The 18,718-nt window shown below is 44.0% G+C and overlaps 1 protein-coding gene across 1 annotated transcript in view; it reads right to left on the bottom strand.

Annotated features, from left to right (window-relative positions):
* iqsec3a (IQ motif and Sec7 domain ArfGEF 3a) overlaps window positions 1-18,469 on the bottom strand; it is a 52,674-nt gene extending 34,205 nt beyond the window's left edge. Inside the window, exons 1-2 of the mRNA XM_068755234.1 lie at window positions 17,898-18,469; window positions 9,642-9,722 (exon numbers count right to left, since the gene is read on the bottom strand). Of these exons, the coding sequence (XP_068611335.1) occupies window positions 9,642-9,722; window positions 17,898-18,469 (653 nt within the window). The remainder of the gene's footprint in view (window positions 1-9,641; window positions 9,723-17,897) is intronic.
* Between the last annotated feature and the right edge of the window lie 249 nt (window positions 18,470-18,718).

The following is an 18,718-nucleotide window of genomic DNA, read 5'->3' as shown; positions in this document are numbered from 1 at the left end:
GTAGCTAGACAGCGCCTGTCAAAAGTTATAATGAAAGCTGGAGTACCTTTTATTTTTTAGCTGATGAAAACCAGCAGCTTGTCTGAGCTAACTATTTAGATGTTAAATCCTTGTCCAGGACTAGATCCAAATAATGGAAGTTAAGATACCACTACATTGGAGCATCAAGTGGTAATAAAGCATTAGTTATTGTGTATTTGGTCAAATTGGAAAAAACCAATGGAGCCCATGGCCAAGGGAGTTGTCAGAGGCGTCTCCTGACATCCGGCAGCGTGAGAGGGAACAAGCCGTCAAATTTATGTTGGGAGCTGGAAGTTGCTTAAGAATATCCAGCACTCCATTCCTCGGAATGGGACAGCGAGAAGATGAGGTTTTCTCCGAACCAGAAAAAGACATATCCTCCCCCCCCCCCCCCCCCAAATGTCTTCTCAGCTGTGTCATGGAAAATGAAAATGAAATCGCTCAGTGAGTCGGTGGGCGACAGCTGAAATATTAACATCGAACACAATGCTGCGAGTGAGAAATCTCCCTCGCGCCAGGGAATGACTTTTCTGTTTGAGGGATAAAAGGATGTGTTCTCAGAGGATTATCAATAGTGTACTGAATCCGATCGCCTAAGAGATCCTGAGCAAAAACAAACAGACGATAGACAAGTGTAGGAAAGCGAAATGGAAAGAGACTGTTGAAGATTGTGAAGCAGCATGCTTTTTATTGAAATAGTGATTCAGTTGGTAGTAGCTCCAGATGAGGAGCTAAATATGCCTGCTTTCTTCCTGTATTTATGACTAGTGAATGTCTAAATACGTTTAAAATGAATTACGATCCGCCATGAAACAAATTATTAACATGGTCAAATATCTCCTCGACTATACTGCACTCTGCAGTAATATAATGTGACTTAAAAAAGTGCCAGTGCACCAGAAATGAAAAAAACATCAATCTGCTTCCGACATTCGTATCAGCAGCTTTTGGAATCCTGCTGATGATCGCTCTCACACTCCTCTCTGCAAGAGAAGGTGGCTTCCTTCAGTACTGTCAGGCTGCCCTGTAGAAACAGAATGCTCTGATTCAGTTTGAAGGAGATGTAACAGAAGAAGGCAGCGTATGTTGCATCTTATTAGCAATAGCGTGGACGCTAGTAAGATTTATGGGGCATTTATTCAATGTTCCAATTACCCAAAGTTAATTCTCATACATAATGTCACTGACAATCCCACACAGGCTCCGTATTCATTTCCTAAAGTCATCGTTTAAGACTGGCCAATGAGGCTTCAGCTGTCATCACATCAGCAGAGTCATCGGCCACCACCACCAACATACTGTCTGGAGTCCAGATGAAGACTTTCTGAGTAATTATCACATAATCATCTTCAATTATTTGCAAATCCTGCAAAATCATTTATTTATTTTTAAATCGTGATTTAAACAAAAAAACAAACGGAATGAGGAGGTTGTTTATCGTAACAACAGAGCCACGCAGAAGAGACGGGCTCTGGCGTCAGGCGTCACAATTCGCTCTTTGGCATCTTCTCCATTATCTGTCATTGTTTCCAGACGCACAAACACACACACACAGGCACACAAAAGAGGAACACACCCTCCCTACTCCCAAGCAGACTCCCCTCATCGGTGAAATTACTTTCAAGGCAAGGGTTGAAAAATAATGTTAGATTCTGCTCAATCTACGGCAACAAATAAATAAAGCTAAGCCAGGAGGCAGCCGGCGTCGTGCTTCCACTGGCGTTCCACTGGAACGTCGAGTGATGCTATCCCGTCACAGACGCCGATAAGAGTGGGAGAAAATTCAATTACGTCTCGGTGACGTGTGAAAGTTTCTTTTCCACGGACAGCGCCCGCCCTGGCCTGTTTCGTCACGCTTCATCTTTTTTCCGACATTGGTCGTCATTAGGGAGTGACCGGACTTGTTGCCAATGTCAAAGCAGGTCTATCTAATAAGCGAGCTTCCCGTAGGAGTGGACTAATGGAGCATTTTATGGTTATCGGACGGGGGAGAGGGATCAAATAATGATTGGAATGAGTACACAAGTCCCCAATAATGTCTTTAACTGTACAAGGTTAAAAGGAAGTTCTTCAAGGCTCATTATAACTTTGAATGATCGTGAGTCGCCGACACGCTCCTGAACTTCATTTTCTTTATGTTCCAGGTTCCTTCAAGGCGCCGACATCAAGAAAGTTTCTTTGCACTTGACGCTAAAGAGGAATGTGCTTCTTTGGTGTCATTCTCCAATCTACACCTCAAGCATGCTCCTTTATTTCTTCCTCCTCGTCATCCCCATCTCTCGTTACAGTGAACCAGGCGACGGTAGACGAAGGTCGCCCTGTCTGCCTCCTCCTCCTCCCCGCCACTCATTTTCCGTGTTGATCTGAAGTTGTGAGGCTGTCAGGGAGCTGCCAGGACAAGGGCTCTACCCGGTGATGTACGCCACACCTGACAGTGTTACCCCCCCCCCCGCCTGGGAAGCATCATGTCCCATCATACAGTGAAGCAGGGAAGAACTTCTACCTGTTAGACTGCTACCAGTTTCAGATTGTGCTTCACAGCAGGTGTGAAAAATAAATGCGAGATATATTCCCCATTTATTTCTAACTGGTGCAGCTTCTGTTTTTTTAAACATTACTCTTGTTTAATGTGTAAGTTTTTTTTATTCACTTGTACACTGCCTGATCTGGAACACAGTTCAGATTTTGGGATGGGATGAGAACTGTTCACCTGCTGAAACGTCTTTTATTATCCTCGATGTGCATCTCGCTGCAAGAAAAAGTACTTAAGACATCATGTGTCACTTTTGAATTCCTCGTCTAGGGTCACTAAAAGCAAAGAAAACTGAACGACTTTGTCCAAAACCTCAACAATAACAGACCTAAATGACACATTTGTAATCAATCATCTCTTGGTCTTCACTTCATTGATGTGAGGTTGTACAGAGAAGTAAAGCTTAAATGCTGACCTCTTTACTAGCTTTGGGGCAGATGGGTATAGGACAGCTGAGGGGACCAGATGCCTGCTCTCAGGGTGTTTGGCCCAACTTTTATTCTATGATGATGTGTGGCGTTACACACTGTCATCGGCTGTCGTGGTATGAACTAGTGAATGAAAAGGGATCAAACTTTAAAGATGGTTTAATTGGTGGAGGGACGGAGGATGAAAAACCTGGGCTGACAGCCAAAAGCAGAAAGGTCAGGACAAAATGTGCAGCCGGCACGTGGACAGACGGACGTCTTTGACTGCCAGTTGCGACCCCTGCAGTCCAAAATAGACTTATTTTTAGCAAGCTGGAGAAAATAGAAACAGAAATAGACTCTGCCTCTTCCTTACAGAAACGCTTACCTACACACGGGAATGACATTGCGGTTGCCGCATGTTTTTCTAAAATCCGAAACATTACAGAAAAATTCTATTTTAGTTTTCAGTGATTCTGCTAGTGCAGAAAGTGTCTTATTGCATATTAAGCATTCCTGCAGCACTTCGACAATTTGGTATTGCTCTTTCACAAAAGATCAAAAGAGAGCTTTTTCTGCAGGTGTAACAGAGACCAGGATATTCTGACATTACTCTTATGTAGTTTAGAAAAACCTCGGTACAAATCCAAGTTCCTCCAACCTGCTTCTTTCAACACAAACTCCACCAGAGCTGCAGAAGGCACGGGAGTGGCACTCCCTATGAAGACAGTGATGTGCAAATCGATGAAGAGCTTTCCACTCTGCCTTTAGAGGCAGTTTGTCTTTGTCATGTCAGATCTGAGAACCGGGCTGCTGCATGGATGCAGAGGCTGAAACATAAACGGGCGCTAATACTGAGGCTCAAACACACAAACTAAAAGTGCAGACACAAGACACTGCAGCAAATCCGTCAAAGTTGTGCTTTTGATAAATCTCCTCTGTCACAAAAGCACTCCGCTTTCTTCACAATGCTGAGATTGGCTGCAGAATTGAGAGAGATGAGGATAATTTGGAAAATCGCCGCTGTACATTGGACAGAAGACTGCGCATGGAAGCGGCAGAGACAAAGAAGTAGGGAAACCTCTGAATGATGTCTGATGTGACCCCGGAGGGAATTGACAGTTCAGTCCTCCCCTGATTGGCTCAGAGATGGAAACAGGCACATATGCAAACAAAAGATGCTGGTTCTGTGATTAGCGGTAAAAGAAAATAAGGAAAATCAAATTCATGCACGTCTACATCTGCTTGGATATGACTAAATCCTGGCAGAGAGTATCTGGAATGTTCTGCCATCACTTGCTGGTGTTCCCACGAGAACGGAATAGCAAGCTGACAAGGTCATTTTCCTCCAGCTGAGGCAACATTGCACAACTGCAGCATGCATCAGAGAGAGAGAGAGAGAGAGGGAGGTGAGGATGAAGATTAAATCATGGGATGAAGAGGGTGAAAGAAATTTGGCAAAATGTTCCATATGTGAGAAATGTAATTTGAAGATGCACAGGACAGACTGGCGCTGGGTGTCTGCCGGTGTGAGGACAAAAACCGAATAGCAAAAAAAAAAAAAGATTCTGTCTCAACATGCCCTTGAAAATCTTCCAACAGACCAGATCAATCATCCTATGACTTCCTCTGTCTGTTCCGATGCATCGTTGTTGTTGTAGTCCCGCCCGGCATCCAGAAGCTTTATTTGTCACGGTTGCTAACCAACGTGACAAAGCATCTCCAGCTGTGTCCTTATTCATCCCGCCTCACCTTTGCACTCGGCAGGCAGCTTGACTCCACTAATTAGTGGAGTTCATTATTATTTTCAGTCATTAATTAGAGGAAAATGTGTCTTGGTGAGACAACACAGCTGTCTTCTCATGCCACAACTAGTAGGGAATTAATTTCCTGGAGAAGCACCCCCCCCTCAACCCAACCTTCATCGAGGCAGCGGCTTCATCACAACCACTTGTGGAATTGATCAACCCACAATTAGATATTCTGCCTGTGAACAAAATGTATTTAATTTCTATACACACATATTTTGTAAGATTTTCTTTCATGTTTTTTGATCTATAGCTCATCTTAAAAGTGAATGTGTTCATTAAGACAGATCTTATTCTCTGACAAACACCTAACTTCCTCTCTGGCAAGGTAAATAATTACGGCAGATTGTGTGGGCTAATTAGCATAGCATACCTCATTAAGGTGTGTGCATGGGAGTCTTTCATCAGGAGAACAGCAGGAAGACTAATTTAAAAGTGGATTTTATTTAATTAATTTTTTGGGATGATGATGATGATGGTCATGGCAGCTGAATCACCGTCAGGCTTGAGCGTCGTGCCAAAGATATGCACGATCACCTGCCAAAGGCTGACTGGTCATTCTATTTTTAACTCCAAACCGAACAACTGAGCGTGCTCACTGCACTATATGTGAGTCATTGTTACTCAGCCATAAAGGGGAATTGTTTATCTTCATATCCTGCAGCAAAAAGTGAGCAGAACTTAAAGACTCAGCACACACATATGTAATGCAAATAGTGAAACATATATGTCATGTTATTACTTTGCAAGACAGTCTGCACACGTGGGATGCTTTTCTCTCGACTGTTTATGAGGCAGCTGCTGTTCTTATTCATATTTCTTTTCCAATATATTACTTTCTACATGCTATGCAGCCCGGGGAGCTAGCCTCACTCACAAACTCATACATATATTAATTTGAATTTAGATGGCTGCAGAGCTGTTCAATTTTCATCATACAAGCCAATTTATACACCAGACACTGCAGGAAATGAGCTTATAAACTACAGTTTAGACCCATAGATGTCACAATTTGCCTCCGACCCAAGCTGATTCCTTTGCCTTCTGCGAAAGGCTCCTGATTCTTATCGCAAATAAACAGACGGAGGAAGACCTGGTTGAATGTAGCTTCAGCATTCATTAGCTGCAGGTGGCACGAGAGGTATATAAACGATGAAGATATTCTTGGCAGATTTAAACCCCTCCTTTCTCTCATGAAGGAATGAAAGGGGTTGAGCAGAGTGCATTTGAATGTCTTACGCACACGCTTCGTTCCTGTGTGTCGTGATGGATTTAATCAAGTTGCAGGGCTTGTTGGGGATCATTCAGAAGAAAGAAAAAACTGAATAGAGAAAATAAAGCTATTCAAGCTTTAATGGAGCACAGCTAATAAGCTACAGTTAGCGGAGGAGCCGCTCACCCGACCCGCCTGCTCCACCTAGATCCGAAACACAGCTGGGAAAGATGTAGGAGCAAGAGGTTTTGGCAAGAAAAGCCTCGGCTCACAATTTCACTGTCTCAGCACCGCTGCCGGCTGTTTGTTTTACAAACCAACCGCGAGGAAAAACAAAGATGCAACCAGGGAATACTGATTCAATACTCAAACTGCAAATTCATAGTCCTTCAGAATGCATTTTTTCCACACTGCTAAACAGTCTGACAAACGGCCTTTGTGGGTTCATGGATACAGGGCGAATTTAGAATATTAGGGGCAGCTTTTTAGAGGCACAACAGGAGTATTTGTAGGGATCCATGCTAATAAGGCCGGTCCGCAAAGCAGTTTCCAGAGTGTCATTACTCATATGCATATTGCAGTGTCATTCTCAGTGCTAAAATATTCTAAAACTGCTGTTTTGGGGGGGGGGCATGCGCTGAACATAACGTTTCTCAGTTTTGCTGCAAAGCGGAAAGTGAGACTTAAACTCCCGCTGTGGAACCCGTAACAGCAGAACCCCGGGGTTCACTTTTTGCATACAGCGGCAGACGGTGGCTTCTGCTGCCTAATTGAAAAGTTTGTGGCCATTCCACACGATCAGCTCCTTCCCACGAGTGATTATAGATCTTACTTGGTGACCCCTGAATACAGATCCCCAATAGTCTCTGAAATCCTTCGGCGCCTCTTTAAAAGCCTTGCATGAGCAACCAGAATGTCAGGGTGCGTTTCCAGCCTCCGCAGGGCCCTCATTATGTGTGACAGTGAAATCTTCACAACTTATACTCCCTCCTTTATTTTTTTTAAACGCTTCCACACACTCCCCCCCCCACCTAACTGCTCAAATAAAGCTGACAGTTACAAACTAAGAGCAGATTTGGCTTCAAATTAGCACAGTGAGTTCCTGCAGAAGCTCCCGCCATGGCCCTTTTTCTGACCTGATAACATCGACTCATAGCGGCTTGAATGACTCAGCAGACGGAGCGATGATTCTACTTTGTCAGGTTAAGTGTGTGAAATAAGACTTTCTTGACCCACGTCTCACCCCACCGCAAAGTTCTGCATAAATCATTTAAGTCGTTTTTCTCGCCGAATGCGCCGCAGCGCTCTACTTCCTGTTTCTTCAGAAGGATTATGGAAACCGGGAGGGGGGGGCAAAAAGTTAAATGAAATTTGAGTTTGTGATTATTCATCAAGAGAGATACAATTTTCATGAACAGAAAAAAAAAAATCCTTTTAATGTAAGTGTTTGGTTGCATAAATGAAATATATTATTTATATTACGAGCCAAATATCTAACCTACGGAAAAGGTTTTTACAGTTTTTAAATATTTTCCTGGTTAAGATATATGGTGACTCTTCTAAAAGCTCATGAATAAAAATGTATTTCAAAAATATCTTTGGGCCAGAGTATAATAATGGATTTCCCTTATGACCTTGTCGTGTACACAGGATTGTGTGTTATTCTGGAGTAGGCTAATTACTTGTGCTGTGTGTACTTTAGTGGCACCATGGCACATACGTGTACACACACACACACACACACACACACACATACACAGAGAACTACAGTATGTTCTGATTACTGCCAAGCCAAAACATGCAACATGATTACAACTGTGTTTTTTTCACATGAACACAGATGCATTACGTGTGTCAACAAGAACGCTCACCAGTTTCCAGAAAGGGAACGACTCTACAGCACACACATCGATGCACAATGGTAATTTTCACATTGCATAAATTACACTTTTGTGACATGAATCTGTCAAACTTAACGTGACCACAGTGGAGAGACATGGAGTATGGAGTGAACATGAGTGAAGGATGGATGCGATGAGGTGTGGGCGCTGTGTGGATCCATGTTGCCGCTGTGTGATGTGGCGATGCCACGTGAGTAAATGATCAACGAATCACTGACAACGATGCGGAAAAATACAGAAATCAGCAAGAACATAATACAATCTTTCTAAAAAGCAATAGGACGAAAGAAAAGACAAAACCAGAAGCTGCTTTCTGTGTCGGCCCCCAGAGAGTCCTCTTTTGAAGTGGGTTCGCTGCAGGGAGTGGGATGAGGGAGTCAGAAAAGACCTTCTGTTGTGCACTTTAGTTGTACCTTTGGCTGACAGTCCCGACAAATGGAGCAATCACAACACACAAACAGCTTCTATCAGGTTTCAGCGCGATCGATTCTTGTTGGGGGGGGGGGGGGTTCTGCCCTTCTAGTTTCCCTTCCAGCATTGATTTAATAAAAGTCACTCCCTTTCAATTTTAACAGCTAGCTCTGGAATCTCCATAAATAGAGGTATAAAAGCATGTTTGTGATCCTACATACATACAGATACATTTGTCTCATACATTAAAATATCATATTATTATTATCTGTAAGTGTCATGCTTCCCCCTGTTAACATGCCATTATTGGCATATATCAACGACAACAGAAATGTAATGTTGCATCCTTAACAGTAAAAGCATTTAAGTGCATCACTGCTCGGCTTCTTCCATCGCTTTTCAGACAAATGCTATGTGGGCAAAGGGCCTAAAGTGGGATTGTGTCTGTGCTTTGCTGCTCTGCAGTTCTGCCACTTATAGCATCCGATACGGCAGAGGCTACGTGCATGTTTGTTATTTTCTGCTAAGTGGAGCGAATTGTCTAAATCAATCAATAACGTGCAGCCAACAACGAACAAAACATTTTGAGGCGGGCGGCTCAATCACAACGGCACCTTGTCTGAAGGAATACTGTGAATTTCAGTCAAACGCCGGTGGAGGAGAGCACTTGGGGTAAATGAAAGATAAAACATTTTGAGCTGCATATTCTACGTGAAAGGGCAAAAAGATGAAAAATGTCAAAGGTGTTTAATTAATTCTTTGTCGCTCCTTATCAAATTGTTGTTGCCTGTCTATTCAACACCAAATACCCATCCAATTATTAGAGTGTCTCAAAGATAGTGCTTGCAAATTAACTGATTTGAAAAGCTTTCACTCGACTCAAGAGTTGGAATTCAGATAAAATGTTTGTGCACCGTTGGACTTCCAACTGGCAGTAGCAGCTCTGTCTCAGGTTTGTGCCAATCCGACAATAAAAGATAAGGATTATCATCCTACTTCGCTAATTAGCGCTCCAAAATGGGATTTTGCAAATGATTGGGATATAACAACTTTGTTCCAGTAAATTGATCTTGTTGGTCTGATAATATATAGAAACAATAAATTGCAGCTTAGATTAATTCATGGGACAATTACAAATCTTATTTACAATTACAATATTTCCTGGAAGCATTTTACATCCACTTCAAGTTGGGTAACGGGGTAGTTGTGTTTCCTAAAGTAGCTTCTGCAGCACCGCTGCTAACTGGATGCATGGGTAAGTGGCTGCAGTTTCAATATACAGGTGCCCAAAGGAAATAAGTGCAAACAAATATTTGTGCAGAGGTTGCAAGGATGCAGTGGTCTTACCTTGGGACACAGGCGGTCGAGGTCTCCCCCTCGGGCGCCTCTGGAGCCGGGCAGCAGAACTGGTGAAGCACAGTTTGGTTGCTGTGTGTGGAAAAGAGAAGGCATAGAATGAGAGAATAAATAGAAGTGATTAAAAGGCAGCAACATACACGTCATGATGAAACTGAACGTTCAATGGCTAAACATAGCTTAGCATAGCAACGGAATTCTCCCTTTACCTTACTCTCTAATTAAATGTATAAATGATTTTTAAAAATAATTAAATTTAAGGAGACATCGATCAAGAAGGTAAAGGAGTTTTGATTATTTTAACATAAAGAAGTGTCTCATATTGGGAAATGAGTGGCAATATTTAAGAGCTCTTTGTTTTTGATGCATGTTTCTGTGAAAACGGTCTAAAGAGAGCAGAGGCAGAACCATGGAGACTTTGGGTGCTTTGATCACTAAGGAGAAAGACGAGGAGAGCCTGGAGTGTTCTTTGTTTCCGAGACAGAAAGTGGATCCATCAGCTCCACGGACAGAGGAGGAGGACAACTGACAACTGAAATGTGTGGCAAAAGAATGATTACCAAAAATAATAAAAAAGGGTGAAAGCATCGAATCGACCAATAATGCATGACAAGTATTTTAAGACACTGCAGAAAATACTTTCGATATTCAGTCCCGTACTAAAATACAACAAGTAGAGAGCAGGGATGTAAAAATTTAATGTCCATCAGACAGAGCCATGAGCCCATTTGCTTTCTTCCCTCCATCAATGCGCCCTCTCCTTCAACCTGGACGCTCACAGACTTTATCCACCATATTCTGCTGCACCCCCCCCCCACTCCCCTCCTCTCCATCAGTCCCTTTTACACTGATTCACCATCTTGTCGTCAAAAGACGATGCAAGTGAAGAGCTTTCCGTGTGCCTTGTCCTGTCCCTGAAAACCAGGCACGGAGGATGGAGAGCAAGGATTTAGAAAGCAAGGCTAATACTCCCAATAGCGTCTTTGTCTGCCCCAACCCCCCCCCCCCCCCCCCCCCCCCATTCCTGTCTGAGAAGACAAGAAGACCTGTACGTCTTCTCATACACCTTGTTAAAGAGCGTGACTGTACGTTGACCCCCAAGAGCACTCCAATCCATTGGGTCTAACCACGCTGTTAGTCCATCACAACATGCATAATGTCTTTTCTTATTTGCAAAGCTAAATTTAGAAACGGAAGACAAGGCAAGAGCGGTCGGGGGCTGTTTGGCAAAAACAATAGCAGACACTGTAGGGAGGGCAGGACAGCAAATTAATTCCTATTGTAAATGCCTCCTCTAATTGTATTCGCTTTAACGACCATGACACAACCACCGTGGACGCTTTTAATAGGTCGAGAACACAAGCGGTGTCCGAGGGGAAAGCGATTACCGTGAGCATTGGAAGAGGCAGAGCTGCTTGCTCGGGCAGATAAAGGCTGTATATTCGCCAGGACAAGGTAGGCAAGTGTCCCGGGGCAATGAAATCCATTGTGTTGAATGAATACTGCTGTCCTAAACCTAGTAAAATATGGGGATCGCATTCGCATTACTGGCACCCCAGCAAAGTTATTTCCTCCAGATAGCAGCGACACTTCCCTTGGTATGAATACGGCATCTATATAATGGAGGGAATTCTTTCACTTTTGGCTCTATTTTGTTTTGAGACGGATCCACAAAGCCTCTTTTGCACCTCCATGCAGTAGGATAACCACAGGGTTGTAGCTGGGGGGGGGGGAGCTTTCCTCAATTTTCTCTCCATCTCATCCATCCCTCTGTTCAGTTTGGCTATCACCTCCATCTTTCCGCTCTGGAGCAGCTTGCGTCGCCGCGTTGCATAGATAGCACGTTCCTCGCCGAAACGGCGTAACGGTAAACCCGTGAATCTCGTCGTGCGAGGAACAAATTGCGCCGATATGAGAAGAGCAATTTCTAATTGATGTCTGCATTTCTTTCCGTGCACACGCATTCATTGTGACAGCGACAATTTTCAGGATTATTCGCGCACGCTTCTACTTCTACTGCGAGTTCCTTTGCACTGGAACATTTCTCCAAACCCTTTCCTCTAGTTTCAGGAACGTCGGTGTCAGACAGTGCGTGCTGTTTGATCAATGTGGCCGACGTAGATTAAACTGAACTCGCATGACCTGCTTTCTGATCTCCCGCACCACTGACTCAGTTCCCCTCGTGGTCTAAACGTCCTAATACCACCTCCAGAAAATCTATAAGCTTTTATAAGCTCTTCCACACACTGGGTCTGTTTGAGGAAGACTGTAATCTGCACACCAGGATTTCATTGTGTTTTGTTTTAACTCATGTCTAACGTGTTTGTCGATGCGCTCCTCCCTGTGATGAATTCAGCTTTGCCGTGTCAATATCTCCCTGGAATGAAAATATGATTGGAGACAGAAACAGAATTTCTTTGATCTGGAGAAGAAAATACTGCATTTCTGAAAATAGTGCCCAAAATCTTTCTTTTCCTTGAACTGCATCTGGCGTTTAAAGGAAACACGCTTTTATTCAGGATGAGCTGGCTAGCACATTTTTGTTCTATTTTGGCTATTGGCATATTTCAGGAAATGATTTGTGTTGCCCTTAAACCAAGCATTGTGACAAACATCTGTTTATTACTCCTTACGTGGGTTTACAATTCAGACATCTGCTTCTGGTTTATTCTGATGGGCATGTCTTCACTGTAAAAATGTTTTTACAAGAGATAATCTTTGATCTTGAAAGGATTAACTTCATTGAAAAGCAGCCACTCATTTCCCCATGATAGAAGTCATCATTTCTTTTTCTTTTTTTGGCTAAGTAGCTTTAAGACAAAAGGAGACATGAAACATGGAGACAATAAGCATTTATAATGTGATGAACGGGTCAATGAAAGGGTGGCACCACAGATTATTTCCTCCCTACTGGTTTTGCGCTGATCACCAGCTGGTGTCTGCTCTATTGAACAGCTTTATCAGCTCATATTGAGCCTTGGGCTTCACTTCATTGCTGCAGGGCCATCTGCTGCAGATTTGGCAGTGGGTCAGATCTCATAGATATTTTCCATGCTTCACGCCGATGCTCGACAGCGACCGAGCCGACGTCGTCTACGAGCCGGGGCTGCTTGCTAACCGCTCAGGCCCTCCAGAGAGTCCTATTTTCCATCTCCTCCTCCTTCCTCCAGCATCGTCCTCCCGACTCCGCATTTTGTTGACAATACTGCTCCATAAATTCACAAGAATACAGGAAGAGAGTTTCTGAGAGTTTGGGGGTGACATTTAGCTGTAAGGTCATAATTGATGAAACTGGCACGTATAATGATCGTTATTATTAGGCATACAGTACATGGTTACCAATTACATCTCAGTCAGCAAAGCACTTATAAATAAATGCTATGTCATTCGATTGTATTCTAATATTATGGATTAATATCAGGCGCACCTCTTAATAGACATCTGCTGAATTAAATCTTTATTTCTAGGCCTACTTCATAAAATTGTTTTAAAGCTGAAATGTTCCTTAATGTCAATATTTCATCTCATTCTGGAAACACAACGTTGAGTCTAGCATTTTGATTTAAAGAAAATGTATTTACTTAAAATGACTAAAGCGGTCAGGAAATCTGGTTTCCTGATAATTTCCCCTTGATGAATCTGACTATTTTAGGACAAACACTGGAGTAGCAGGTTTTAGAATTCTGCGTAATTCTGTACATCTGTGCAAGTGTTAGCCTGTGATTAGCACCACATACATGAGCAGCTGCTAAATGCCATTCAAAGGGTGTGATTGCAGAGGTGTATTATCAAGTGTTGCACTCGTCGCGTCTTCATTCATCTTGATTATTTTTTCCTGCAATTAAAAACTGCGAATGTGCAACTGTTTTGTCCCCCCCCCCCCCCTTTTTTTTTTTAAAGATTCCCAAAGCAGTCAAGGCTTGACTTTTGATTTGAAGACAAACACTGAAATCAATTTGGTTTGCCATTCCTGAATTGTTTTCCTGCGAGTCCAACCACAATCCCTCTGAAGAAATATGCAGGCTGTTGCAATTCTGCATGATGACAAAGATAAGGAGTAGAACAATTGTATTTATTCAATGTGCACGGAATAAACTAAGATCGATGGGATACTTCCACCGGCACGCGCCCGCAGATGAAGCACGTTGCATTTCCACCGCCAGGAATTAAAAGCGAAAACGATCCAGCATTACAGAAGCTGCTCCCTTCTCCTTCACACACCCAGACCCACATGCAGGAACACACACACACACGGTTGGGTTACAACAACTGGGGACTGTCTTTGAACAACGTGTGCGTGAAAACAGCTAATATTCTACAGAGGAGTCGGGAATCACCCGGCAGCTACGTCCTCTGAGAAATGAAGCAATTTAAAAGCGCTACACACCAAATGTGATATTCATGATTCGGATTCCAGCAGCAGCCGAGGCAAGCAGCCCTGTCATAACCGAGCAGACGTGATCCCCATTCAGACTAAGGGGAGGGTATAAGTGGAGTAAAGAGCAGAGAGGTATATATCAAGCAACGGTGGCAGAAAGGGAAATGCCCAGAAGAGGAATAGCAAGAGAGGTGTGGTCGAGGATTAGAATTTCCATTTGAACATCATCTACAAATCTACTTTTACCTTAATCCCTTCCACTCTTGTATCTGATAGACGAACATGCAGGGAACCAATTGTTCTAGTTTTCTTTCAGACTGCAGACACAGGAAATCTTTAATATTAAAGGCTAAATTCCCTCAAATATAAGTGCTCTGTGACCCATAGGGTACTGAGATACTCAGATCATTTTGCCAATATTATACAATGATATAAACTGATTTGCACCACTAAAAATATATATATATATATATATATATTGCGCATTTTATTGTCTTTCAGCTCATTCGCACTTATTTGGTTCACTCTTTTTGCTTATATTAAATGTAATTTTCAGGGTGTGAGTGTGAAAATCATGGATCATTAGCAGCTAAAAAGTCAATAATTTAGAATTGAAAGATTTTTATTTTATCTTTTTCATTATGAATGTTGGATAGAAACACTTATCTGATGGGCACAATGGAGCAGCAAACAAGGAAAAGTTTTACCATTAAAAAAAAAAACACCATCATATACTGAGATAGTGTAGTTTTAAGATAAGAACATTCTACCTGCAGATCGAGACTAGAGTGGGGCTCCGAGGGGTTAGCATAACTGGTGGAGTCTGTGCAAGCCAATGCTCCAGTTTCATTGATCTAAGAGCATCAGAACAAGGAGAGGCTGCAGCATCCAGCCGGCAACTCAGCAGGAATATTCTCTCATTCATGTCGGCTCCGTGTGTGTTTGTGTGCGCTGTCCTCCCAGCCTCTAAATCATATCTATACACCAATGTATTTATGTAAGAGACGGACATCGACAGGAGACGGCGTTGGACATGGCATAATGTAGGTTCTGTGTTACAAGGCTATAGGAGGAACGGTACGATGCTCTCAGAAACACAGGCCTCTTTATGCACGCTATAACCTTTCCTACCTTTATGCATGCTCTCTTGCTTTTCAACACACACACACACATGGCAGCTCCAAAACACAGACACAAAGAGCCTGAGGACAGGGTGGTACTGAAAGCCTCCAGCCCAGCCAGGGACATGGAGATGGGTTAAGTGGTGGAGCGCCTGGTGGTAAGCGGATGGGACTGAATACCGATTCCAGCCTGCAGAAATGAAGGCCATTGTCGCACAAGCTGCTGCCAAAGAGAAAGGAGGGTGATGTGAGCAGCAAGGGGAAGGGATAAAGGATGGGACAGAGGAGAGGAATGCGTGTAAAAAATTCACATTGGGTTTGGAACGGACACAAGCAGCATGTCCCTTCTTATGCTCAGTCTCATGGCAGCTTGCAAAAGAATAAACTGACGTTATGCATTTTTAGCAGAAGTTAGCAGCATGCTAACCTCGAGGGGGTAATGTGATTACACCACTGCCTTTCGCTATAGAAGGATGGGTGGAAGACTTGGGGTGGAGTTGGCAACAAATTTAGCGGCAGTTTTAATTCCATGTGCGACCATGAGTGAAATTAGGTCCAATCTCAGAAGCTGAAGCTGCGCATGATCAAACCGACCAACCAGAATGAAGCTCTCTCTCATTGGCTAGCACTGTTTGGGGCAAAAAAAAATATTGTGGGGATCCTCAGCAGAGAAAGGCAGATGTATGATGATATTATCGTGCTTAAAGAGAAAACAATTCACATTCTTCCGGAAATGTTACTCTCTCACTGTGAATTACACGAGAAAAGGGATTACTTTTCCAAGTCACTGTCGCTATGCATGTAAAGTTTGCAATCACGTCAGCATAGCTTTGCTAAGATGAGAAATATAAATCAACTCTATACAACCTATAAAGCAGACGTTATTCAAAAATTCGCAATAAAACAACGTGGACTTTTCATACGCAGCGGCCTATCAAAAAAAAAAAAAGAAACCCGACACAAAGAGCAGCAGTACGCCACTCTGGTGTCATGACAACCCTGAAATAACATGGATAAATGCCCTGCTGTAAGCACGCCGCCCTTATTAGTACATTTGTGACTTGTTCCTGTCACCCACCCATTAATAAAAATGCATCAGTTCCCCTGCGGGACTGACAGCACAAGGATGGCACCGCCTTGTCTGACAAGAATCAATGTCACCATTGGAGACCTTGCTCCTTTGCATCGCTTTTCTTTAGCACAGTTTAGTGAATCCATGGGAAAATGAGGTTGTTTTTTGTAGTATTCACGCTCATGTGCATCTTTCCTTCTATGCACTCTTTAGGAATTACATCTTAATGGCATGAGGAATAAATCTGGATTAACGGAAACAATGCAAAAGCAGCCGAGTGTAACAGATGGGGGTCGTGTTTGCGTAACTGCATGCAGTGTGCAGCTCTGGCCAAGGCTCTTCACGTGACCTTGATCTAGCAGCGAGCAAATAGCAGCAAATTGGGACAGTGCCGGAGCATGTTGTGGCACAGCGTGAGCAAAATGTAGATTTTCCTTGTTTCATAACACGGAGTCGAAGGTGATTTCATTTGAGGTTGTCCACAGAGCAAAAACTGCTGAGAGGATGCTTCTCTGCAGCCGCTGCTGGAGGCTTGACAGCAAGGATGGATGCAGAAAAACACAAGGATAGCCCGGAGCAAGGCTCGACGCAGCCTGCACGGCTCGACGCAGCCTGCAAGCCTCGACGCAGCCTGCAAGGCTCGACGCAGCCTGCAAGACTGCTGCAACATTTTGGAAGAGTTTGTTTTTGTCAGCAACACAACGACACAGTCACAAAATGTGCCGAAATGAAAAGGTGGAAATGGGTAACTTTCACGCTGACTTTGAAAGGGCAAAAAATATTAAATCTACTTTGATTCAGACCCTCATTAGAGATGGAGGAATGTAGGAAACGCTGCTGGAGACCCTCACACTCTCCAGCAATGGTTTCTAGTATCTATTATTAATGTATCAATTAGTTTTTAGCCATTCAGTAGTAATAAAAAAAAACTATAAGAAAAAGGAACAAATCATGTAACTCGAGAAGACTGAGCAATTAAAGATTTGTCCTTCTAAATATGAAATAAGCACATGAATAAACACTCAATTTATCATTTCTCCTCTAAATGTATTTTTGGGAATGAAGCAAACTGAAGCAAAAAAATAATAATTTCATCAGCAGGGAAGTATCAAAACTAGCAGTGCTCCTTTTTAACCACTTAAATCAATCTCATTGTTGTTATTCCCTGTTATTCGGGGTGTGTCTTCGTGCACATCCAAACCTTGATGGTCAGTGTTAATTAATTTTTGCATATTAATGATAAAGTGCTGCCCATTTGTGATGTGCCTTTTTGGGGGTGTTGGTGCTTTGCCTGTTTATAAATGTCATGACTCTCTGCAAAGGTGAAATCGCTCCCTCGGCTGCAGTAAATAAGAGACATAAAGCTGAGTGGAGGAATACAAAGGGCGCAAAACAGCCGCAGCCTCACCGGGAAAGGGTTAAAAAAAACAGTTTAAGGCTTTCAATTAACTTCAGTCTCTCTGAGCAGCGACAATCTGGTTCGGTGCGGGATTAACGCACCGAGCGACCATTGAAATGCGCGCCTCGGTCTGTGAAATCAATAACCGTTCAGCGTGTGATTGATTATTTATACTATATTTGACTATATTTAGCCCCCGGGACGCTGTGAAGCGTCTTATCGGGGGGGGGTCACGCTTTCTCTTCTATTTGATGACGATGGGAGATTATTTACTTACTCCGCTTTTCTGGCCAATCCGACCGAGCGGCAGAGCGCGGTGGGGGTCTGCGGGACCAGGGACTTGCAGCAGGCGCTCCTCTTGCTCTCCTCGGCGGGGTCGGGGCTACCTCGGCCCGCTTTGGGTGAGTGCGGCGCGGCGGGGACCAGCTGCAGCTGCTGCGGGTGGTGGGAGGACGGCGCCGCCGGGGCGGCGTGGTGCTGAGGCTGGGCCGGCAGACACGGAGTCTGCTGCTGATGCTGCTGCTCCTGCAGCGGCGGATGCTGATGCTGATGCTGATGCTGATGCTGCTGCTGATGGAGGTGGGCGGCCGCCGGGGGGCTGGCGCCGCGGTGCGCCGGGTGGTGGTGGTGGTGGTGGTGGCGGTGGCGGTGATGTTCAGCCGGCTGCTGGACGTACTGATGGGGATCCCGCAGTTGCCGGTTCTCTCCTATCAGGTCCTCCACCTTTCGCTCGAGCTCGTCGATGCGCTGGCGCTGCGTCTGGATCAGACTCTGTTGGTTCTGCACGATGGTGGTGAGCTCCTTCAGGTAAAGAACGGCTTTCATTGGGTTATCCAGCAGGCTCTCCATTACGGACCGCGTCGCTGTGGCCGTGCGCCCGGCTGGGTTGCCTTCTGCTGCTGCTGATGAGGCCTCTGAGCCGTGCGTAACCGGGATGCTCTACCGGGCGTCTGCCGCCTACAGGCTCGTCATCGTGCTCTCTCTCTCTCTCTCTCTCTCTCTCTCTCTCTCTCTCTCTCGATGCTTCTTGAGGATATACCTAATGGTGCTGATGCAAGCGCGCACCAGCGTCAGCATCGTGCTGGGGCGGAGCTGTGC

Source organism: Brachionichthys hirsutus, chromosome 22 (assembly GCF_040956055.1).
Source record: "Brachionichthys hirsutus isolate HB-005 chromosome 22, CSIRO-AGI_Bhir_v1, whole genome shotgun sequence".
NCBI classification, from domain to species: Eukaryota; Metazoa; Chordata; class Actinopteri; order Lophiiformes; family Brachionichthyidae; genus Brachionichthys; species Brachionichthys hirsutus.
Note: the sequence above shows the minus strand (reverse complement) of the source record. Positions and strands in the feature narration are given on the sequence as shown.